Source organism: Sus scrofa, chromosome 5 (assembly GCF_000003025.6).
Source record: "Sus scrofa isolate TJ Tabasco breed Duroc chromosome 5, Sscrofa11.1, whole genome shotgun sequence".
In the NCBI taxonomy this organism is placed as follows: Eukaryota; Metazoa; Chordata; class Mammalia; order Artiodactyla; family Suidae; genus Sus; species Sus scrofa.
The window spans coordinates 9933444-9957548 of NC_010447.5; the positions used below are offsets into that span (position 1 = coordinate 9933444).

At 59.0% G+C, this 24105-nt stretch overlaps 1 protein-coding gene across 1 annotated transcript in view; it reads right to left on the bottom strand.

Annotated features, from left to right (window-relative positions):
* The window catches only part of MICALL1 (MICAL like 1), a 32351-nt gene extending 8796 nt beyond the window's left edge, over nt 1-23555 (bottom strand). Inside the window, exons 1-13 of the mRNA XM_021091499.1 lie at nt 23239-23555; nt 18480-18528; nt 17996-18137; nt 13324-13412; nt 11595-11737; nt 9358-9812; nt 7315-7372; nt 6259-6641; nt 4315-4730; nt 1512-1646; nt 561-687; nt 332-422; nt 114-187 (exon numbers count right to left, since the gene is read on the bottom strand). Of these exons, the coding sequence (XP_020947158.1) occupies nt 114-187; nt 332-422; nt 561-687; nt 1512-1646; nt 4315-4730; nt 6259-6641; nt 7315-7372; nt 9358-9812; nt 11595-11737; nt 13324-13412; nt 17996-18137; nt 18480-18528; nt 23239-23384 (2308 nt within the window). The 5' untranslated portion in view covers nt 23385-23555. The remainder of the gene's footprint in view (nt 1-113; nt 188-331; nt 423-560; nt 688-1511; nt 1647-4314; nt 4731-6258; nt 6642-7314; nt 7373-9357; nt 9813-11594; nt 11738-13323; nt 13413-17995; nt 18138-18479; nt 18529-23238) is intronic.

Here is a 24105-nt window from a genome sequence, read left to right on the forward strand (position 1 = left end):
CGGTCCTGCCCTCCGGCCTTGCTCACAGAGTCGGCCCATGCGTCCCCTACCAGGGCTCTTCGAGTCCCCAGGCCCCGGGGCCTGGGTCCAGGAGCAGGTGGGACCACACTCACCTGGCTTGTTGAGAAGACACCGGAGCTCATACTCCACGTCGGCCTGGCGCTGCTCCAGGTTCTGCTGCTTGAAGCTAGAGCGTGGGAAGAAGGCGACCATCGGTCAGGTCCCGGCCGCCTGCCCGCTGCCGTCGGTGATGAGGGAAGAAGGGCGGCGTCTGGGTCCTAAGCTCTGCGGGTCCTGGGGAGGCGGCGGGGGCCGGGGAGGGAGCACTCACACGTAGATGAGCTCGGACTCCCGCCGGACCAGCAGGTGCTTCTCGTGGATGAGCCTGAACCAGTCCACCAGCATGTCATCCTCGCGGCCCTCTGGAAGGCAGAGGCCGACTGAGGTCAGGGCCGCCGGCAGTCCCCATCCCCAAAGGGGCCACGGTGGCTCCTCCCCAGGGAGAGAGGCTCCCTCCTGCCCCGGGTCCCCCCGGCCAGGCCCCCCCACAGCTCCCGCACCATTCGCTCCGCCACGCAGCTTCTCCTCCAGCAGGACCCCGCGGTGTTCCAGGGCATCCAGCTGGCGCTCGATGGTGTCCACCTCTCCGTGGATGTCCTCCTCGGGGATGTACTGGTCAGCCTGGACCTGCACGACGGCGCCCGGTCACCTGAAGGACAGCCCCCCCCCCCCCAGGCCTGCGTCCAGAAGCTTCCCTCCTCTCTCCGGCCAGCACGGGCCCAGCACCCCGGCTCTGTGCCACACCCCGGGGTGGCGAGGAGTGGGTGCCACAGCCCCTCCATATCCCCAGCCCCAGGGCCGACAGGCACGCCCGGAGGAGGCAACTTCCTGCCTCTTGTGGCAACTTCCTCCCCCTCCTCTGCCACTCCAGAAAAGATGTCATAGGTGTGAGAGCCCCACTGGAAGAGAAACTGAAAACACTCTTAGGCTGTTTAAGTGGGACTGGTCACGTGACGGTTTGCTCCTTGAACTGCTATTTTGTAAAAGTAACAAGTGACACGCATCACCCATTGCTTTTGGTCGAGAACAGCTGATCTGCTCAAAATCCCCCCTGGCTGCAAGTTAAATCTCCCATCCGGGCCTCCGACATCCAACATCCAAAGGAAGCCGCCCAGACAGCCCATCCTGTCGCAGAGTCCTACAGGAAGCCTCAGGCCACCAAGGGCGTGTGTGTGGGGGGATCCAGGCCCAAAGCAGCCAGCTCTCCAGGGCTCCCAGCTGTAGCTTGGGGGTCTTTTTGGTTTTGTGCTTTTTGTGTGTGTCTTTTTAGGGCCGCACCCGAGGCATAGGGAGGTTCCCAGGCTAGGAGTCGAATCAGAGCTGTAGCCCACAGCCTACACCACAGCTCACGGCAACACAAGATCCTTACCCCACTGAGCTGGGATCGAACCCACATCCTCATGGATACTAGTCCGGTTCTTAACCCACTGAGCCACAACGGGAAATCCCACCTTGCGTTTGATGAGAGGAAAGCCGTGTCCTGGGGCAGGCGGTCTCGCTGGCTTGGAGCCCTTGGTGGCCTTCTTTATGGTTGGGGACGCTGTGGGGGACGGCTTCCGGTTAAAGGGATTCTCCTTGCAGGAAGACTACAGGCAGAGAGACATGACAGCAGAAGTGTCAAGGGTGGGGGCAGTAAGACCTGGCAGCCACCTCATGCAGGACTAGGGAAAGCGGGCCTGGCACGGGGCTGGGACCCCAGGCAGAGAGTGGCTCTCCCAGCATCCAGACTGAAGCAGTCACTCAGCAAACACATCCATTTCCCAGCGCCTCCCACGTGCAGCTGCAGCCCTAGATACGTCTGTACGCCCGTGTTCAGTTTTCACAACCACTCCGCCAAGTGGGTCGCGTCACACCCATTTCACAACCGAGGAAACCCAAGAGCAGAGAGGGGTAGGATCGGCTCGAGGTCTCGTGTCTTTTTAGGGCCACACTCACAGCATATGGAAGTTTCCAGGCTAGGGGTCAAATCGGAGCTACAGCTATCAGCCTACACCACAGCCACAGCAATGCCAGATCCAAGCTGCGTCTTCGATCTACACCACAGCTCACGGCAACACCGGATCCTTGACCCACTGAGTGAGGCCAGGGATCGAACCTGCAACCTCATGGTTCCTAGTCGGATTCGTTAACCACTGCACCACAACGGGACTCCTGGCCCTGCATTTTTCTGTCCCTCTGGGGAGATCCCTGTTCTCTCTGAGGCCCAACACTGGCCCAGGTCCTGCCTGCCACACGAGTGATGCCAACACCTTCCAACCTCTTGCCCCAGCTCATGAGAAGCAGAAGAGTGGAGTGCTCCAGGAATGTGTACCCGGCTTTCAGGAAGGAGGAGCCCTGCTCACCGCCCGGAGGCTGCTCTGGAAGTTAGGAGACAGGTGGGTCCCCACAGGGCAGCACCCATCCAAGGCCCCATCCCACTGCCTCTGGGAGTTGCTGCACATCCTGGGGTTAGGGGTTAGGGTCGGGGGTGAGGGGCCCCAAAGGGAAGCCCACCTGGGGCTCTGCCCACACCCTCTACGGCCACACCAGGAGGGACCCAGCAAGACCAAACAGCCCGAAGGCCCTGAGTCTCTCAAGGGTTCTCAGCCCTTCTCAGCCACAGAACCCCTTGAAACCAACCCTTCGCACACCTCAGGACAAGAAACGGGGGCTTAGAGGGGGCTGCCTGCAGGGGAAGGGGAGGGGCATCCAAACTCAACTCCTTCCCCCACCCCCCCGAATCGAGGAACCCAGGGCTCCTCGGAGCAGCCCGAGGCCCAGAGACGGGGCGGGGCCTTCTCTCAGTCACACAGCAGCTGGCGACAGAGTTGGACAGGAGGCTGTGGCCCAGGCCAGGGAAGCTTCAATGACATTGGAAAGGCGCACAAACCAACAGCTCGGGCCCCTCCCCAGACTCATCCTCTGTCAGGTGGGTCAGCCCTGGGTGACAGCCAGTGCGTGTTACTGCCTGGCCGTCCCTGGCTCCCAGGGCTGGACGAGCCTGGGCCCTCAGAGGGCTGCAGAGTCGGGGAGAAAGAGAGGGATCAGAACCTGGTGGCGCAAGGGGACTCTGGCTGCAGGCAAGGGCCCCTCGTGAACCAGGTGCCCAGAAGAATGTCCTGACCCCTGGCGACCCCTGGTTCTTGGCATGGCCCTGAGAAACAAGGGCTCCACCAGCCACAAAGCTCATCCGGAAAACGAGCCCCCTGGGAAGGGTGCTCACTCTGGCGCCCAGAGGAGACAGAACGTGGGACGGGCCTGGGAGGGGAGCCAGGAGCAGGGGCTGTCTGTGCCCCACCGCCCCCGCCCCGCAGTGGCACACCACAGGAGCTGGGACTCCTGGGTCCTCTGCCTGCTGAGGGCCAGCCCCTCCTCCCCGCGCCCCCCAACTGGAAACTGCACAAGGCCTGCAGTCACTGCAGGACCTCAGCCCGACCCGGCTCTGAGCCCCGGGGAACACGGGCCTCAGCTCTGGAGCCCAGGCCACCCGGCAGGCAGGGGGCACTCAGTGAACAGCATCTGCCCATTTTACAGCAGGGGAGACTGAGGTCCCGGAGAAGGAAAAGGCCCCCAGAAGGGAGTCTTCCCTCCCCGCTGAGCTCTATTCCAGGCGGCCTTGTAGAAGAAGAATTTAGACCTGCCTCTTTTTTTTTTTTTTTTGGGGCTGCGTTTGCGGCATATGGAAGTCCCGGGGCTAGGGATCGAATCAGAGCTGCGACGGCTGGCCTACACCACAGCCACAGCCGCAGCCACGTGGGAGCCAAGCTGCATCTGTGACTTACGCCTCAGCAACGCCAGGTCCTTAGCCCACTGAGCGAGGCCTCCTCATGGATACTATGTTGGGTTCCTACCCCACTGAGGCACAAGAGGAACTCCTCGGTTTGCCTCCTGGAGCAGACGGGGAGCCCCCGGGAGGCGGGGGGCTCAGGGTCTGGCACAGACAGGGCCTCAGTGAAAGGAAGGGTGGACAGAAGGATGAATGGTGGCTTGTGGATGCGTCATAGATGGGCAAGAGCACGGGCTCGTGGGTAAAAAGGAGCCAGATGCCTCAACACGTGGAGGCCCAGGCCCGGGGCCAGGTCCACGGGTGATAGGAAGTCTGCCAGTGGATGGCAGGATGGAGAGATGGAGCTGTGCCCCAGTGAACGGCAGCTGAACGGGTAGATGGGCACAGAAAGGTCAGTGAACATGCAAGGCCCTGGACATTCTTGCCCGGAGACCAGGCCCAGGTCCACGAGACAGGACAGCAGCTTGGGGGGAAGGTGAGGCACTCACCTTTACCTGGAGCTGTGGGGACGAGGTGCCGGGGGACGGCGCAGGGCTCTTGTCTTCAACCAGCAAGAGAGGGGTGGGGGCAGCGCCACTGCAGGGCTTGGCTGGCGGGGGACCCGGGCTGCCCCTAGCACTGGGGGCAAGGCCAGGGCTGGCTTGAGGCGTCCGGTCCACGCTGGGCTGCGCCAACTCCCCGGAGGACGACAAGGAGGAGTTGGCGGAGAGGCTGGCTGAGGTCCCCGGGGTGCCAGGGGCGTGGACAGCAGGCTCTGAGCAGCTCTTGGGCACGACTGGCGGCTCCAGAAGCTCCGTGCTGGGCGGCTGGCTGGAGCTCTCAGACGCCAGGCTCTCTACGCTGAGGGCTGGCGACGGGGTGGCTGAGGGTGGCTCCGAGTGTGACAGGCGGGAGGCGTGGAGAGCTGTACAAACGCACAAGTGGGTGTCACGTGAGGGGGCAGCCGTCAGGCCTTCCAGCCTCACCTAACAGGCTCCACTCCCAACAGAGCTACAGGTCCTGGCACACACGTGATAGGGCCAAGGTCACTGGTGGACAAATCGCCCGAGTTCATGGCGTGCTCTTCGGGCTCTGGCGGGCCGCCTCGTGGCTTCTGTACGGCCCTCGCTTCCTCGTGCAGCCTGGCTGCAGCCTCCACCTCCCCTCCCACGTCTGATCCGACCCGCAGCAAAGCCAAACCGAAAAGGCCAAAAAGCCTCGCTTCTGTCTGCCTCTCTTCTGCCTCCGATCCGAGCAGAGGTGGGAAGGAGGGCGGCGGGGGGCAGCCCTAGAGGAGGCCAGCTTCGGGCAAGCCAGGCGCTGTCCTGTGCCACTGTCATCCTCACGCAGATGACAGATGCCACGCTTTAGGGTCTCTGCGCCTCCGAGAGGAGGAGGCTGGGGCTGGACCCCGCTGTGTCTGACTCGGAGCTCCCTCCATCGGCTGCAGCCCACCCCTGCCCACCACCTCCCCTTGGCCCACCACGCTCAGCTGGAGGGTCCCAGGGCGCCCGCAGGGGCTGGAGCAGGGCAGGGCCGCCTGAGCCCCTGCCTCTATTACCACTAATGTGCTCTCGGCCCCAGCGTCTGAGGGGCTCCCACTGAGTCTCAGAGGCAGCCGGACCCCAGCCGTGGTAGAGCAGGCACAGGACTCAAGAAGACTGCCAGACAGTGAGCGGGTGTGCCGGGCGGAGGGAGGCACGGCGCGCAGGGGCTGGCCCGTCACCTCCATTTCCCAGATGGGGAGACTGAGGACCGACACCGGGAAGGAACGGCTCAAAGTCACTAGCGGTGCATCACGCAGCCGCATCAGAGTCTGAGCCTGGCCACTGGAGGGTGACTAGATGGGCGGGGTTGGAGGTAATCCCTGCCTGGAGCTTTCCACGAGCTCGACTTTGCACTAAGCACGTCAGCGGATAACCCTCTAATTCTCACAACAGCCCTGGGAGGTGGGCTACACAGGATGAAGAGCATAGAGTCCGGGAATTCCTGCTGTGGCACAGCAGGTTAAGGACCTGGTGGTATCTCCGCAGTGGCTCTAGTCACTGCTGAGGCATGAGTTCAATCCCTGGCCTGGCGCAGTGAGTTAAGAATCCAGCGTTGCCGCAGCTGCGGCTCAGATTCGATCCCTGGACCGAGAGCTTCCACATGATACCGGTGCAGCCCCCAACAGCCCCCCCTCCCCTGCACCCAAAAAAGAGTATAGAGTCTGAAGCCTGGATTCAAATCCTGCCTCCACTGGTTAAGTGTTATGACCCTCTCTGTGCCTCGGTTTCCTCATCTGTGAAATGGGGCATGATACCCACCCCACAGACTGGCTCTAGGATCAACCGAGGACACACATGAAACCCTGAGCCCCTGGCCTGAGGGGATCCTGTGGCACCACATACCCTCCCCGGCCCTGGGCTGACCCAGGTGCCCAAGCCCACGGTCCCGGCTGTCGGGATCTGCACTCACCAAGGGGGACGCGCTGGGTGCTCGGGGGGCAGGGCGCTTCTTTGTCTTGGGGCTGCTGGTGGGGGTGATGCCATACCAGGGGTGCAGGGACTTGGCTGTGGACTCCGGGTGAGCCAGGGCAGAGCCGGTGGCAGCTGGGGGCTCTTCCTCCTCGTCTTCAAAGGGATTATAGGGCTTGGACTCCAGGGTGGCCACCTCCAGGCCCCGTGGGGCCACCTCGGCCACACCTCCGTTCTCCACCTGCCTGCTGTCCTGGCCCTGCGGCTGCGGTGGCGGTGGCGGCCCAGGGCTACTGCTCGGGGGGAGGGGGGCTGGCTTCTTCTTTGGCTCTGCCTGCACCAGTGTGATCCATGGGGGGTCCTTCCTGGGGGGTGGCGTCCTGGACAGAGGCGGGAAGAGGCAGAAACCATTAGGAGGCAAGGGGGGGCGGCCTTCTTCTCTCCCGAGATGGTACTGAGTGCATCTCAAGGGGCCGGATGAGAAACCTCACCTTCTCTCTCGCCCCAGCCCAGCAGGGCCGGTCTGGGCCCAAAGCTGAAACAAACGGGGGGGGGGGGCCTCTCTTCCCCACCCTCTGTCTCTGCCTCTCCCCCCTACCCCCAACATGGACCACACAGGGGAAGCACAGCTCCCAAAGAACGCCTGAAATAGATGTCCTTGCCTATGACGCAGGGTCCCTGGGGCCCAGGATCTGAGCCGGGTATACAGCTGAGCTTTTCTGGGTCTTTCTATACGCTACTTCTAATTCTCTAGGCGCGAGGCCACGGCCTCCCTGGTTACAGAGGCAGCGGGGGCTTGGAGGGGTGTAGGGACCCCAGAGGTGGCCATCTCCACCAGGCACTGCTGCCCACAGGAGAGAAGACAGGGCATGGGGGTGGCGGGCACAGGGAAGGGGATGTGGGCACAGGCTCCTGCCCCCCACCAGATGAGCGTTGCACATTCTCAGGAGGGTGCACTGATGGGTCACATGGCCTTGTTACCCACCCAAACCCCAGGGGGACCCCTATTCCCCCCCACCAGAGCCCTAAAAGCCCCCCTCAGAGCAAGCATACCTCTCTGACAGCTTGGGTGTCCCTCTGGGCTTGGGGACAGGGGGTTCGTGCAGCTTCCCTAGATGTGAAAGGAGAGTGACACAGGCCTTCATGGGCAGCCGTGAGCCACACAGCAGAGCAGGGCACCCAGGGAGCCACCCAAAGTGTCTGGCTCACCCAGGAGTGCCCTTCCCTCCCACCCAGCAGGTCACGGACTCCAGGTGGCCATGGCAACCTCATCTGCACCCTGGTACCTCCCCAGCCCAGCACTCAGGGAGATTAGATAAGCACCAAAGGCGACAGGTAAAGAAGGGCAAAGGGACAAGGCCGGACACCCGGAGACCCCATTTGCCTTTCAGTTGAGAAGGGGGAACCCGGAGTTCCTGTTGTGGCTCAGCGGAAACAAACCCGACTAGGATCCATGAGGACATGGGTTCGATCCCTGGCCTCAATCATGGGTTAAGGATCCGGTGTTGCTGTGAGCTGGGGTGTAGGTCACAGACGCGGCCCAGATCCCAGCAGCTGCAGCTGCAATTCGACCCCTAGCCTGGGAACTTCCATATGCCCCAAGTGCGGCCCTAAAAAGCAAAACAAAACAAAAAAAAAAAGAAGAAGAAGAAGAAGAAGGGGGAACCCAAGTGCCCTTCCAACACTTCCCCAAAGTGGACAGGAAATACTGCCTCTCAATGCAACCCCAATGTCACCTCCTCCGGGAAGCCTCCCCTGACTCCCAGGTGTCCTCCAAGAATCCCACAATAAAAGACTTCTACATTCTACCAAAACCTCTGTGTCTGTGTCTTTATCTGTCTCTCCCTTGAGATGGGCAGTGCCTCCAAGGCACAAATAGGTCTGAACAGAGTCTCTATCTGCAGCACGCAGCCCAGGAACGGGCTTCCGCAAGCATGGAACAGAACCAGTCGCGGAGGGAGACCCTGGGACTCTCCCTCCCCTGGGGCCTCCACTGATAAGAGCTGCCCGGCACATCTCGGGTTACAGGAAATTTTGTTTCCATGAGCTCAGGAAGCCTAGGGAGGTCACAAGAGAGACCCTTACAGAGAGGGGGCCAGCAGGGGTCTCCACTGCAGTTCAGGCTGGCCTGGGGAGTGCCCCAGGCGCCTGCTGACCAGAGCCACACCCTCCCCTGTCCCCTGCCCCCAGCCCCCAGCTCTCCCCTGCCAGACATCGGGTGTGGACGGGCTGGGTGTGGGAGGGGAGCTCTCCTGAGTGTGGACACAGAGTGCCGGAAACACTTGGGACACATGGCGTGTACTCACTACACACCCGGAAACTGAAGCATACAAGATAGACGCAAGGAGTTCCTGCTGTGGCACAACAGGACTGGCAGCATCCCTGTAGCACTAGGATGCAGGTTCGATCCCTGGGCCAGCCCAGTGGGTTAAAAGATTTGGTGTTGTTGCAGCTGTGGCGCAGGTCACAGATCCCAGATTCAATCCCTGGTCTGAGAACTCCATATGCCAGGGGGTAGCCAAAAAAGAAAAAAGAATAAAAAAAGACAGATACGAAAGAACACAAACACCCTGGCACACACAGGATGGGGCAGTCAGGGGCAGGGATCTGTGTCCCCACAACAAGGAGAACAAAACGTGGACAGAGGGGCCTCGGTACTACTTGCTGCGTGAGTTAATAACCTCGGCACCAGAGTTCCCATCGTGGCTCGGTAGAAATGAACCCAACTAGTATCCATGAGGATGCAGGTTCAATCCCTGGCCTCGCTCTGTGGGTTAAGGATCTGGTGTTACCATGAGCTATGGTGTAGGTGGCAGATGTGGCTTGAATCTGGTGTTGCTGTGACTGTGGCGTAGGCCAGCAGCTGCAGCTCCAATTCGACCCCTAGCCTAGGAACTTCCATATGCCGCAGTGTGGCCCTACAAAAACAATTTAAAAAAATGATAATAATAACCTCAGCACCAGTCAGCCCTGCCACACACATAGCACACACACAGGCACAGACAGTGCGACCCGATGCACATCCCCAAGCATGCGGACATTTAAACGCCAGGCGCGTTCCAGGGAGAGCCTGGCCCCAGCTGGACCCTTGCTCACCGTTCACCAGGACGCTGCTGCCTCCCGGCTCCGCCAAGTTCTCGTGCTGCAGACTGGAGCGGGGCCGGGGCGTGGGGGGCGTCGGGGCTGTGCTCTCGGAGGCCCTCCTGGGGGCGGGTGTGGGCCGGCTGGCCGGGGGGCTGGCCAGCTCCTGTGGTTTGCCAGGAACCCTGGGCTTGGTGGGGATCTGGGGCCGGGCCTCGGGGCTGGCCTTGGGCATGTCCGCCTCAGCCTCTGCAGCCCCTGCAGCCGCGTTAGGGCTGGGGCCGACTGCCTCCACATCCTTGGCTTCTCCTGCAAGTTGCTGCTGCTTTGGCTGTGGGGGGGGTCCGGGCCTGGCCCCCGACCGCCCACCAGGGCCCAGCCTGGCGCAGTGCTCTGCACACACAAAGGTGCCCTCCTCCGGCCCATCTTGATAAGACCCAGGGAGCAGGGTGCTGGAACACCGGTGACACCTGCCAGGGAGAACAGGAGTCAGGGTGGGGGATCAACTTAGCCAGGCAGCCCACCCCAGGGGGCTGGTTACCCCTCATCCAGCGGCCAAGGCTGTATCCTCCCCTCCTTCCAACTGCCCGCCTGGATCCTGTCTCAGTACCCAGAACTTTCCAGCAGAAAAGGAAAAATGGGAAATGTCAGAATCATAGAACAATAAAACCACGTGAAATCAGCAACATAAATTGTGAAACACGCCTTCAGTTTCTGCTGCAAGGGGAAGCAGAGGTTTCCCCCTTGGAGGTTCCAGCAGTGTGCATGTGAGCACTCACTGGTGGCTCAAGAAATCAATTTAGTGGTTTTTTCACCCAACGAGGGTTTTTTGTTTTCTTTTGGGTTTTGTTTTTTTTTTTATGAAATAGAATAAAATACAATATATCAGACTGTATCACACTTGTGTTCTATGAAACTCTACTTCCAGTTGTGCAGCTATTTATACCAGATTGATTTCAGGGATGGATTTGCAACTGGTCACAGCGTCAAATGTATGTCTTACTGGGAGACACCAGAAAAAGGTTTCAAAATACTGCCCTGGTGGCCAGATAAGACTGACGTGGTACAGTGGTTCCCTCCCTCAAGATTCTTCCCCGATGACCGCTCAGTTCTGCAATCAGATCCCTGGGGTTCCAGATCCAGCTGCCACACACACCCACAACTGAATACACACTGCAACCCTCAGTCACTGGTTTGCCTTGACTATTCAATCTTCTCTTTTTTCTTTTTTTGTTTTCTTTTTAGGGCTGCACCCTCGGCATGTGGAGGTTCCCAGGCTAGGAGTCGAATCGGAGCTGTAGCTACCGGCCTCTGCCACAGCCACACAGGATCCAAGCCGCGTCTACAACCTACACGACAACTCATAGCAAGGCCAGATCCTTAACCCACTGAGTGAGGCCAGGGATTGAACCCGCAACCTCATGGTTCCAAGGTGGATTTGTTTCTGCTGCACCACGATGGGAACTCCTATTCAATCTTCTTTGCTAATTTTTCTTTCATAACATGTAAAATGTTTCCATACATTCTCTAAGCATTTTTATTTTCCCCGCCTCTTATTCCATTTGCTTTAAGCTGGCTTCTCCTGCAAACCACACACTCAAAGCAAGTTTTTAAAAATTGCTTTCTGGATCTCCAGCTGTGGCATAGTGAGTTGAGGATCCACGCTGGCTTTTAGGTAGCGTGGGTTCAATCCCCAGCCTGGTGCAGTGGGTTAAGGATCCAGTGTTGCCACAGTTGAGGCTCAGATTTGATCCCTGGCCTGGGAACTTCCATATGCCACCAGTGTGGACAAAAAAGAAAAAAAAAAAATGCTTTCTTTTAGAAAAAACAAAAGCAAAAAAAAAAAAAGAGGAAAACAAAGATTTTTAATTTAATTTTAAAAACACTTTCTTTTTCAATGGCTTTTTAAAGACTAGTCTGCTCGATAATCATCATCAGGTACTTAGTCTCAAAGTACTGTGACCTAGGAGTTCCCCTTGTGGCACAGCTGGTTAAGGATCCGACATTGTCACTGCCGTGGCGCAGGTTCGATCCCTGGCCCAGGAACTCTCACAGTCAAAGAAAAAAAAGAGCTCTGGCCTATTTCTGTCTTAATTCAGTGACTGAGCAAGTCTTCTCCCTTCACTTGGCCTTAGTTTGTTCATTTCAGCAAAGCAGGGATACGCACGATGCATGAAGCGCCTGGCAGGGGGCCTGGCACACCCTGGTGCTGACCCACGGGAGCTCCCCGCCCCCAGGCTCCCGCCACTCACCGGAAGCAGTGCCGGTGGTACAGCTTGCCGTCGGCCAGGTAACGCTGCACCAAGTGCACGTGCTGCTGGCAGGCTGCGCAGATACTGCTGGGGGCCCGGTGGGCACCCTGCTCCGCCAGGCTGCCCGAGGAGCGCTCCTCATCCTGCAGGGAATCGACGGGGAGCAGATGGAAGGGTGGGGTCAGGGTCACCAGCCATCCTGTTCAAGAACATCCCCCACTCCCCCTGTAATGGTGCCCGACCCCCAAGTGTGCACAGGGCTAACACGCGCCATCAGAGCCCCGCAGGGGCGGAGGGTGGGACACTGCCACGGCTTTGCACATAAGGAAACGGAAGCCTAGAAAGGGGGAAAGAAAGACTTGCTCAAGGTCAGAGTCAGGTTGGAAACATAAAAATCCTGACTCGGTGTCTGGAGGTCCTCTCCACCAGAACGGCAGCTTCTGGCTGTATAATCCCTTTCCCTGAGCTGCACCTGTCCCTCTCAGGCCTGCAGGTAAGCCTTCCCTGACAGGTACTGTCCTCCTAGGTCCACCTCGTCTGCCTTCTCTATCTCCCCAAGTAGAGCCGAGTGGTTTATTTATTTGTTTTTTCGGGCTGCACCCACGGCATATGGAGGTTCCCAGGCTAGGGATCCAGTCAGAGCTGCAGCTGCCGGCCTACACCACAGCCACAGCCGCAAGGGATCTGAGCCACCTTTGCAACCTGCACCATAGCTCATGGCAACACCGGATCTTTAACCCACTGAGCAAGGCCAGGGATTGAACCCATGTTCTCATGGATACTAGTGAGTTTGGTTACCGCTGAGCCACAACGGGAACTCCCTATTTATTTATTTATTTTATGAGAGTTTTGACGTTTACTTCAGGTTCTCCCTCTCTCTCTTTTTTGGTTTTGTTTTTGTTTTTTTCTTTTTTGCCACACAAGCAGCATGTGGAAGTTCCCGGGCCAAGGATCGAACCTGAGCTACACAGCGGCAACCAGAGCCACAGCGGTGAGAGCACAGGAGCCTTCAGAGAACTCCAGGCCATCAGAGAACTCCCCAGCCAAGCGATTTAAATCCCAGCTTCTCAACTTCTAAGCACTGTGACCTTGAGCAAGCCATTTCATCTCTGGGCCTTGGGTTCCCCCCTGCCGAGTGGAATCCTCTAGCCCCCACTGTCTCAGCCCTGCCTGCACATGCTCCCTGGGCACCCACCCTGGGCGGGCTCTCCATCTCTCAGGAGCGCCTCCAGCAGGGAGCAGATGGGACCAGGTAGGGAAAATCCCTCTGCACACTGTGAAGTGCTGTGCAGGGCGAAAGGCTGGTGTCACCTGTTAAGCATCCTAGAGCAGGGGACTGACGGGGCAGGCCCCCACTTCCCAGCTGAGAGATCTTGGGCAAATGACCAAAGCTCTCTGAGCCTCAGTTTGCTCATCTGTACCTCAGGACACACAATCGCCACCTCCCAGGCTTATGGAGAGTATTAAACAGAATCACACTAGGAGGTGAAAGGCTGTCTCAACAGGAACCAAGGGGAGTCTGCAGTATCACACGTGTGCGTCTGTCAGCCCATGATGGAGCGTGTGCCGTGGATGCCCCGTGGCCCTCCCAGGCCGGCCATCCCCTGCCTCTGCCCCCCGCCCTGACCTATGAGACTCTACTTCCAAAGCCACCACAAAAGAAGCGAGGACACCCTCCGAACCCGGCAGGGGCCCCCACCCCACCCACCCACCCCTGGCATCTGCCTACCTGAGCCCTGTCTCCTGGTTCCACTGAAGCAGCTGCTTCGGATGCGGGGGAGGAGGGTGCCAGGCCCTTTCTGGGTGGTGAGACACCGGCTGCCAAGAGATCAAAAAGAGGCCCTGAGGCAGCTGGAGACCCTGGGGTCCCAGGAGGCCCAACCTGGCCTGAGCTGTGAGCTCTGCAGCCGCCACCTGTGGGCGGACCACCTGACACAGTGGGACCAGGCTCCTTGTTATGAAGGCCAGGGGACGCCTCCACTTCCAAGCCAGTGCCAAGGGAGTCCCCAACCTCATCACGCCTCTACAAGGTGGGACACTGACTCCCACTGCACGGGGCAGCATGAATGATAAGGCACCAAGACAATCACAGAACCAACAGTGCCCAGGACGTGAAGAAATGGGTAGCTGTCCTCCCGTCAGGCCAAGGGGGGTTAAGGGAAGGCAAGGAGAGGAATCACTGGTGCCAACCTGAAGGTTCGAGAAGAGGGTCTGGATTGCGGGGGCCAGGGAGCTGCCCTGCCCGTGCCCAGGTGGGCAAGTGTGGCCCAGAACCCTGCCTGCACGCCCTTGAACCAGAAGAAACCCATCCCCTGGCTGCCCTCCTCCAAGACCCCACTCTTCCATTACGTCAGCAAATACCCACTGTGCCCAGTAATTAAAATACACCCCCCAGGAGTTCCCACTCTGCCACAACGGGATCGGCAGTCTCTACAAGGCCAGGACGCAGGTTCAATCTCCAGCCCGGCACAGTGGGTTAAGGATCTGGCGCTACCGCAGCAGCAGGGTAGGATGCAACTGTGGCTAGACCTGGCCCCTGGCCTGAGAACTCCATATGCCACGGGGGCAGCCAAAAAAGAAAAACAAAAAAAACCCCAAATTTAGAGAACTGCATACAAAGCAAACAAAAAACCAACAAATAAACAAAACATTGTTAGTGTATAATTCTTTAAAAAATACAATCCAAGTCCCTTACTGTGGTCAAAATAGCGCTGCCCGAACTTCAGGTCACAATTCATTCATGGACCCTGAAATCCATCGAGTGGATTGCAACCAGCACATGGTAAAGATGAAACAGAATAGAAAATACTTGCAGGCATCGCCTGTTGTCAGCAGAAGAACCATTTCCTGAAACTCATTTCAGTGCCACACGTTCGCAAGAACATGGATTGTAACGGCAAACCTATGTCTTTTTTTTTTTTGGTCTTTTTGCCATTTCTTGGACCACTCCTGTGGCATATAGAGGTTCCCAGGCTAGGGGCCTAATCGGAGCTGAGCTGCCAGCCTACACCAGAGCCACAGAAACGTGGGATCCGAGCCGCGTCTGCGACCCACACCACAGCTCACGGCAATGCCGGATCGTTAACCCACTGAGCAAGGGCAGGGATCGAACCTGCAACCTCATGGTTCCTAGTCGGATTCATTAACCACTGCACCACGACGGGAATTCCCAAACGTATGTCTTATCGTGAGTCACGGTCGAAAATTCTGGAGGCCCAGCAACCCAATCAGGTCTCACTCCTCACCGCCCCCGTCCTTACCTCCTCTCCAGCCCCACTCCCTGGAGAACATAGCCCCCCATTGCCCTAGAATACTCCTCCCTAGAATACTCCTCCCCAGATCTTTGCATGGCCTCCTCCTCCACCTTGTTCAAGGCTTAGCTCAGATGCCACCTCTCAGAGAGGCCCTCCCTGATTACTCACCTAAAATAGCCACTTCCTCCTCTCGTTGCTTTTTACCCTTCACCGTGTCTCCTCGTCAGACTCAGCTGAAATTGTATTAATTTTTTGCTCTCTCCCTCCGTCCCCCATCCTTTCGACTGCAAGCTCTGGGAGTCTGTGTCATTCTCAGCTCTCCCCCAGCACCTGGCACAGTGCATGGCACACGGTAGGGGCTCAGTGAATATTTATTAAATGAATAAGTGCCAGGTGCTGGAGCCACGAAGCTGTGAACTAAACAGAGATGGTCTATAGGGGAAGAGAGAGGAGTAAGCAAGATACTAGGACCAGGAGTTCCTGCCGTGGTGCAGCGGAAACAAATCTGACTAGGAACCATGAGGTTGCAGGTTCGATCCCTGACCTTGATCAGTGGGTTAAGGAACCGGCATTACCATGAGCTGTGGTGTAGGTCGCAGACGTGGTCAGATCCCGCGTTGCTGTGGCTCTGGCGTAGGCTGGCAGCTACAGCTCCGAATGGACCCCTAGCCTGGGAACCTCCATATGCCGCAGGAGCGGCCCTAAGAAATAGCAAAAAGACCAAAAAAAAAAAAGAAAGAAGAAAGATTTAGCAGTAAAGGAATGTGATGGAGTCAAAGCAGCCCAAGAAATTTCGCATCACTCCAGCTGGGGCAGTGAGTGGCTTAAGTCAAGTGGGGAGAGGCCCTTAGGGGCTCTGCTAAGAAATGGGACTTTATCCTGATGACACCTGCCACCCTGTAGGGGCCACTGGGTTTCCTTCCAGGACCCTCCAGTTCTAGTCCAGGCTGTGGCTCCTGGGGGTCACAGGATCATCGGCCCCCACCCCTGTCACGAGATGAACAGTGAACACGGCACGGCGGCCTCTCAGCCAGGGACAGCTTCCAAGTTACCCAATGCAGTGAAAGTCAAGCCTGGTCAAAACTGCCCTCGAAATCCCTCTCCTCACCCAGAAAATACAGAACAGAACAGAACCATCTGCGGGAGTCCAAGAGCCAGCTTCGCCTCCAGGGTTGGAACACCTCGCTGTGTTTCCTCTGGTTGAGCAGCAGGTGGGATAAAAATGGTTTGCATTTAGGGGCCGAGTTGTACAGAAAGCACAAGCTGTGCCTTTAGCGACAAGAATCCCTGCAGGCCCTGGGGGGAGGGGGGGGGTCTCGCCTGGACACAGCGCAGGGAGCTGGGCCAACAGGGCGCCCTCACCCCCAGGTGCCCAGTGAGGATGCAGGAACCAGAGTTGTACATGTTCCCCACGGGGCAGGGGGCTACACGAGCACTTGGAGTATATCCGGGCAGGCTTCTTGGAGGAGGCAAAGTGTGGAGATGAGAGGATGAGTACGAAAGAATGTGCCAGGAATGGCGAAGGCACCGTGCACAGTATTACCCAGGGCCCCCATCACCCACTCACCCCCCCAGGTCCCAGGAAGGGGGCCCTCCAGAGAGGAGCTTAGTAGAGAGATGGGAATTTGGCAACAGGGAAATCTCCCTCTAAAGATGAGACTGAATTGTGATCTCTGGTCAGCAAGTTAAACTCTAACCAATGGAATAGAAAAGCAGTAAGAGGGAGTTCCCGTCATGGCTCAGTGGAAACAAATCTGACTGGGAACCATAAGGTTGCAGGTTTGATCCCTGGCCTTGCTCAGTGGGTTAAGGATCTGGCGTTACCGTGAGCTGTGGTGGGGTCGCAGACTCGGCTCGGATCCTGCGTGGCTGTGGCTGTGATGTAGGCCGGCAGCTGTAGCTCCGATTCGACCCCTAGCCTGGGAACCTCCACATGCCGCAGGTGTAGCCCTAGAAAAGACACCAAAAAAGAAAGAAAGAAAAGCAGTAACAGCAGTAACTTGAGTCCTAACTAAGGGCCAGACACAGGTTCGCACTTCCTTATTTACTCCCATCAACGCTTATTCACCAAGAGGTGAGTCTTATTCACCAACACGTGGCCCCTTGTCACCCAGACAGCAAGTAGCAGAGCAACAAAGTGCAGTCCATGCCGCCCCTCACCAAAGACTCCACACTTGAGAAATACTTTCGTTTTGGTTTCTAGTAAAATACACATGTGATTGGTTCAGTTATAATATCGATCCCTGGGGAGAAATAGCTGGGGGTGGGGGAGGGGGAGTAACAGATTATTTAAATTTTAAAATGTTTATGCTCTTTCCTATTGTCCTAAATTGCCTACAGTAAGCATGTTTTACTCTCAGGAAGAAAAAAATTCCCTGACTTGATAGGATACCACTCTAAGAGACAGGCTGAGACTGTCCCCACAGACAGCAGCAGGAAGGACCGTGATGGAGGCCGGGGAACCGTGGCAGCAGTGACACGGCGCAGGAGTCGGGACGCCCGGATTTGGTCTTCCTGCTTGTGTGACCTTGGGATCCTCGCTTCCCTCCCCTCCCTGGGCCCGTTTCCTCTCTGCGGAAGGCAAGGCAGCCCCAGGAGAGATTCCCGCGTGGGGACTCTCACGGGGACTCTCCAAGCTGGAGACTCAATAGCCACCCAGAGACCTGACCCAGAGCAGAGAAATACCCTGGCAGCCCCTACCCCCCACAGTTCCCCTGCCTCGTGGTTCTCAGGCCTTGAAGGTCACGGCTAAGGAAGACGGTGTGCACAGCCGCCCTGCAGGACCCCTTGCCAGCTGGAGGAAAAACCCCAGGGAAGTGTCTGCAAACAGGAAGCAAGGGTGGGTGACAAAGGTGAACTCCCAGAGGGCGGGTGAACTCGCTTTGTCTCCTCTGATGTTATTTTGCTCAGTTGCTGGCTCCAGTGTTTGTGGTCTGTCTCCACAAGACTGTGGGCTCCACGTGGGCCCCCAGGGTTATTTCACTCGGTAAGTATTGCAACGAGTGAATGAAGGAGTGAATGAGCCAGGCAGTAAATGAAGGAGGTGCTGCCTCCCCAGGCCTGTTTGCAGCTCAGCAAACAGCAGGGTGCGGCCCCAGCCCCGCCCCCAGGGCCAGCTGCCCTGCACAGCGGGGGCACCCCTCTCACCTTGGCCGGGGCTGGCGAAGTGGTTGTAATACTGGGACACGTAGGTCATGATGCTGAGGCAGTCGGGGACACGCATGGAGACCATGTCACTGGGGTCCAGGAGAGCAGGGATCCCCAGCTCCTTCTCAGCCACCTCGAAGGCCTGGGGTGGGGGCAGACGTGAGGGTGGGAGATGGGGGCAGAGCGGGGAGAAGTGTGGGGGTCGGTGCAGGTGCAAGCGGGGTGGGGGTGGGGGGGGAGGCTGGGGTGCCCTGCGGAGGAAGCCACAGCAGGAAGAGGAAGAGGAGGTAGGGTCAGCAGGTACCACTCATCACCAGCCCAGCTTCGCTCTCGGTGGGATGAGGGGGACCAGGGCGGGGGTGGCTGTGGGCTCCGCCCAGCTCTGGCCCCACATGGTGACCAGTGACCGGGAGAAGGGGCAGGCCCGGTGGCCCAGTTACAACGTACACAGTCTCTCGCACTTCCATCTCTCCAGGGGACTCACCAAACGGTTATTCTCGAAGACATTGTCCTTGGAAAGTGAATCAAAATCTCTGTAGGAGGCAAAGGGGAGGAGGAACCTTGAGGAGGGGGCTGGGGCCGGGGTGTGACCAGGGGAGGTGACTCAGCCTGAGCCTGGGCCTCAGCAGGGTTGGGGACGGGTGGTGGGGTGTCGAGGAGGAAATGGGGGCAAAAAGCACCTGGGCAGAGGATGAGCTCAAGGCCCCGAAGGCCTCTGAGTAGAGGCTGGAAATCACTGAGAAAGGGCGGGGCTGAAAAGTCCCAGGTTCAAGTTTATCCCCCAGGAAGCCACGTCCTGACTCAGTGGCAAAGACAAAACTAAGATCAGGAGTTCCCGTTGTGGCTCAGCCGTTAACGAACCCAACTAGTATCCATGAGGATGCGGGTTCCATCCCTGGCCTCCCTCAATCAGTCAAGGATCCAGTGTTGCTGTAAACTGTGGTGTAGGTCGAAGATGCAGCTCGGATCCCACGTTGCTGTGGCTGTGGTGTAGGCCGGCAGCTGTAGCTCCGATTGGACCCCTAGCCTGGGAACCTCCATATGCCGTGAGTGCAGCCCTCAAAAGCCAAAAAAAAAAAAAAAAAAAAGACCAGGACTGATGCTGGTAGCAGTGGGGACATCCGCAGAGTGCTGACCTCACAATGGATACCGGGCTGAGCTCCTGCTTTAAATTTACTTATTTTTAACTCTACTTAACAGGTAGTGACCCCACTTTACAGATAGGGACACTGAGGCTCAGAGCAGGGAAGCCACCCAGCCCTGGGAATCCATCTTTCTGGTCCTTCCACTGCATGTCACAAACCTGGAGAAGCCACGCCAGCTTCCTGAATCCCCAGCCCAGCCCAAGAAGGAATGTTGTTTCAGTGGGGCCAGGAATAGAACAAGTCTGAACCAGCCTGGCAATATTACATTCTCCAGAGCTGCTGGCGCTGAACGGCTGGCCTGACCCCACTGGACCACTCCTGGGGGCACCAGCCTTGGGGGAGCCCTAAAGGGTGTCCCAGTTTCTGAGCTGGGACAGGTGGGAAGAAGGGGCAGGCCCTGTCCTGGGGGGACTCCCAGCTTTAACCCCCACCCCACTGCCCAGCTCTGGCTGTCGGAGTCGCTAAAACCAGCAGAGGAGGCCCAGCCTTCATGCTCAGCAGCCTCCAGGGTGCACCCGCCCGAAGCTTTATCCTTCTACGGCTGAAAACTGCAGTCTGACTGCCTGGGACGTGGGCCCAGAGGCCGGGGCGGGCAGCACAGCCTCCAACATCTGGGTCCTGGGTCCTGCTCTCCCAGGCGAGGCTAAGTGACCCTGGGCAGCAGTCCTTGCCGCCTTGATTTACCCATCTGCGAAGTGGGGAAAGCTCAGCTCCCACCTCTCAGGCTGGTGGGGAGGATGGGTAGCGTCTGGGCCTGGGAGAGCCCGTCTCCTCCTGCCCTCCCCGCCCCGACCCCAGCTTCTCCAGGCAGAGTCCAAGATATAGCGGGCGAACAGTGGGCCAAGGCAGGAGAGGGCCGTTTGCAAACCCAAGGCCAGGTGGACCGGGGAGGGGGAGGGAAATGGCATATGAGCTTCAGCCCCTTTTGCCACCTCATGCCAGGTGGCTTCCTTCTCCCCTCTGCTGGGTCCCTGCCTCCTCCCCTCAGTTTGCCACTCCTGAAGAGTGTGACATTGACACCAGCCCAGCCCCCAACAAAAGCTTGTCCTGAGACCAAATGAGAGGAAAGCCACTGGTCTGAGCCGTTTATCTCAGTCTCCCCAGCAGCGTTCCTAGAAGGCCGGGGTCACATTTTGTTCACGTCCTGTACCCAACACCCGCCCTGGTCCCGGGTACTCAGCAGGCACTCCGCGAGTGTCTGCTGAATGAATGAGTGCTGGAAACAGCTGAAAACTGCCAAGGTCCCCAAGACACTACGATGTTTCCTTTGCTTCTTCCCCTCCCCTACCTTTGTCCCTAATCAACATCTGGACTTGGGAAACATCATTTTCGGAGAGTTCGCAAAGGCCTGGGAAGTTCTAGCTGGCTCTGGGGGAGACGAGGAGCACAGAAAAGAAGGCCTTAGGGTCCCTGCCCTCCAGGGAACTTAAAGACGCCTGAATTGGAGTTCCCATCATGGCGCAGCAGAAACGAATCCGACTAGGAACCATGAGGTTGAGGGTTCCATCCCTGGCCTTGCTCAGTGGCTTAAGGATTGGGCGTTGCCGTGAGCTGTGATGTAGGTCACAGATGTGGCTGCGTTGCTGTGGCGGTGGCTGTGGCCGGCAGCTGTAGCTCTGATTCAACCCCTAGCCTGGGAACCTCCATATGCCATGGGTGTGGCCCTAAAAAGCAAAAAAAAAAAAAAAAAAAAAAGCCTGAATTAGGGGGTGAAAGGAGCCAGCCCCCTCCCCTGCCCCCTGTCCTCCGCAGACGCCTGGGCCCAAGGTTCTGGGAGCTTGAACCACTTTAGAAGACGGTTCTTGCCCTGGCCCCTATCTGACCCCTGCTCTCATGGAAAGCCTCCCCTACCCATCGCTGAGGTCCTTACTATACCTTACATAGGGCCCGGGCCTCAGTTTTTCTCCTGTGCAATGGGCTGGCAGCAATGCTGGCCTGCCTTGCAAATAAATGCCTGGACCTGATTCTGGATCTCTCCTCGGGAGAGAAGCTGCCCTCTGCTTCATACCAACTCTAGCCACAGCCCTTCCCTGCTTAAAATCCACGTGGCTCCCCCGTGGTCCCCACTGTCCTCCTTAGCCACCAGGAGGCCCTCGGCACTCTGGCCCAGCCACAGGCCCTGGCCCTCCCTGCTCTGTTTCTGCTCAGCAGGTCCCTCTGCCCTGAATGCCCTTCCATCGGCCTCCCTCGGCTCCTCCTATCTCCTTGAAGACTTCGTGACCCGTGAAAGGCCCTCCCAGCCTGGCCCTCTGATGTAGCACTTCCTACGTGGAGTTATCAACACTCCCAAAGGCCATGGGAGACTGTGCGGGGTTTATCCTCGGTTGGCTGGTTGCTGTTTCCATTACCAGGCAGAGAGCAGAACTCTGCAGCTGCTTGTGGAATAAATGAAGGAATAAGACACTCTCGTCACCCCTTCCTGCCTAATGACACCATTTAGGATAACTAATTTCAAGGATGTGCATTATCCCATTTCGTCCTCACAAAGATCCTGTGGGGTAGGGCTTGTTATCAAGCCCACTTCACAGATGAGGAAACTGATGCCTGGAGGGATCCGGGGATTTTGCCAAGGCTGCACCCCTAGGACTCAGAGGAGCCGACCGCAACTCAGGCCGCCTGTGCTTTGTGCTGGCAGCCTCAGGTCCATCGCGAGGCTTAGCTCGGCACCGAGTCCTCTCACACACTGGTCCTGCCTCTGCCTCACCATCTGCCCCCCAACCACAACAGAAGACCCCTCGAGCCCGAACACGAGGGTCCGGTCTGGGTGCCCTTCTCCAGTCTTCAAGCCTCGGCTCCTGAGCCCCCCTTACCCTGCATCACGTGTCCCACAGTGGGCGGCGGCCCACCAACATCACCTGTCTCATTCACTTCTGCATCTATCCCCCCCCCAAACCCTCTCCTCCACGGCTCGACCCACCACCCATAGACACAGTACGACGAGGAGGTACAGAATAAACAAATGCATCTACATACACACTTGAACCCTGGAAGCAATGCTTCCCTTCCTTCTCTCCTTCACCAAAGCCTCCCCAGGGCTGTCCTTGGGGGGCACAGGTGGAACAGAAACACAAAGACTCCAGACGCTGCCAGGCTCCGGGTGGGGGTGGGGCGGGGAGCCCTGTCTGAGAGGCTGTCCACAGATGGGCCAGGACCATGACTCTCGTGTCTAATCTGCAGATGAGACGGAGGTACAAGGAATGGCAGGCGCCAGATTAACTTGCACTCGGTGTTTGATGAATGAGTGAATGAGTGAGTAAGTGAATGAATGAATGAATGAATGAATGGAAGAGGTTCCAGGGCCCAGTGGCAGAGGAAGTCAACCGCTCTAGGGTCTGAATAAATTGTCCCATGGAGCCTCACTGGGCAGCCAGGGGCAAGAAGGGGCCCATTTCACACCCTGGAGCAGCCCCTCAGGGCTGCCTGTCCGTTGGACCTTAGGAGTCGGCTCTCAGCCTCCCTGCGCAAGGGTGGACGGGAGTGTGCTAAGACACACACCCGCAGAGGCAAGTCTGTGTTCTACTAAGGGAAGGGTTATAGCCACTCATCCGACCTCTGCTAACCTTGGGTCTCCTCTGTGCCAGGCACTGTGCTAGTGCCCTGAGGCAAGATGGGGGAATCAGAGAGCTAGGGCTCACTGTTCTCTGAGCCAGGGGGCCCCACAGAGGGAACACGGCCTCAAGGCCTCACGGGGAGTTGGGGGGTGCTGATCAGGGTGCCTGTTGGAGAGTCCAGTGCCAGGAAGGCTCGGGATCCCTGAGGAGGGCTCGGTGTCCCCTCAAAGAGTCAAGGTTCTGGGGGCCTCGGGCTCCGGTCCGGAGCCCTGTGGGGCGGGGCTCGGACCGGGCCCTGGGACCGGCATGCGGGGCGGGCTCAGGGACCCAGGGGGCGGGATCCAAAGGCCAAATGGGGGAGGGGCGCCCTGGGTGGAGGGGTCTCAGCGTCCCGCGAGGCGCCGGGGGCCCGCGGGAGGGTCGGCGTCTGGGTCTCCGGGGGCGGCGCCTGCCGCCGCCCGGGCTCCGCGTCACTGAGGGGGGCGGGGGTCCCCAGCTCCAGCCCGCGCCGCCCTGCGCCCCGGCCGCCCTCCCTCCCGGCACTCACAGCAGGTCGGGCCGGTGCCGGTGCAGGATGGCGCAGAAGGCCAGGCCGTCCCGGAAGGAGCTGCTCAGGTCGCGGATGTCCACGCCGCGGTAGCCCTCGCACTGGCGGCGGCACCAGGCCAGCAGCGCGCCCCGCGGCCCCGCCATGAGCCGCGCGGGGCTGGGACCCGGCTCCGGGCTCGGCCGGGACGGGGCTTCACCCTGGGGCTGGTTTCCGGCTGCAGCTGCGGCTCCGGCGAGGCCTTGCCCGGCGCCTCTCCGAGCTCCGGGCGCGACCCGCAGGCGACCGGCGCGGGGCGGGGAGGAGGCGGGGCTGCGGCCTCGGAGTCCTCGCACGGGCTCCTGCGCTGGGTCCCGGCTCGGCTGCCTGCTGCCCGCCCGGCCCTGCCCGGACCTGCCCGAGCAGCCGCCGCCCGCGTGGCCCGGCCCGGCCGGCCGCCGCCTACTCACCGCCGCCCGCTCCCCTGGCTGTGGGCCGGCCGCGGGCGCGGGCGTCCCGCTGGTCTTGGTCCCCGCCCGCCGCCGCCGCCGCCGCCGCCACGGCGGGGGAGCGGGGAGGGGGCGGGGCCTGGCGCCCCACCCAGCGGCGGCCCCGCCCCCCAGAGCCGACCCCCGCCTCGCCCGCCCAGCACCCCACCGCCCCTCTCCGCGGCGATCCCGTTCACCCCCTCCCCACCGTGGACCCTCAAAGAACTCTGGGATGTCCCCGAACCCCTCACTCAGCGCCAACGAGCCCCTCCCCACAATGACTTCCTCCCCCTCCACCACGCTGCCCACCGGGAATTCTCCTTTTGCTGCCATCCTGAGTGCTTCCCTCTCTTTGACCCAAGGACCTGCAAATCCCCCACGCTCCCCTGGCCTGAAACTT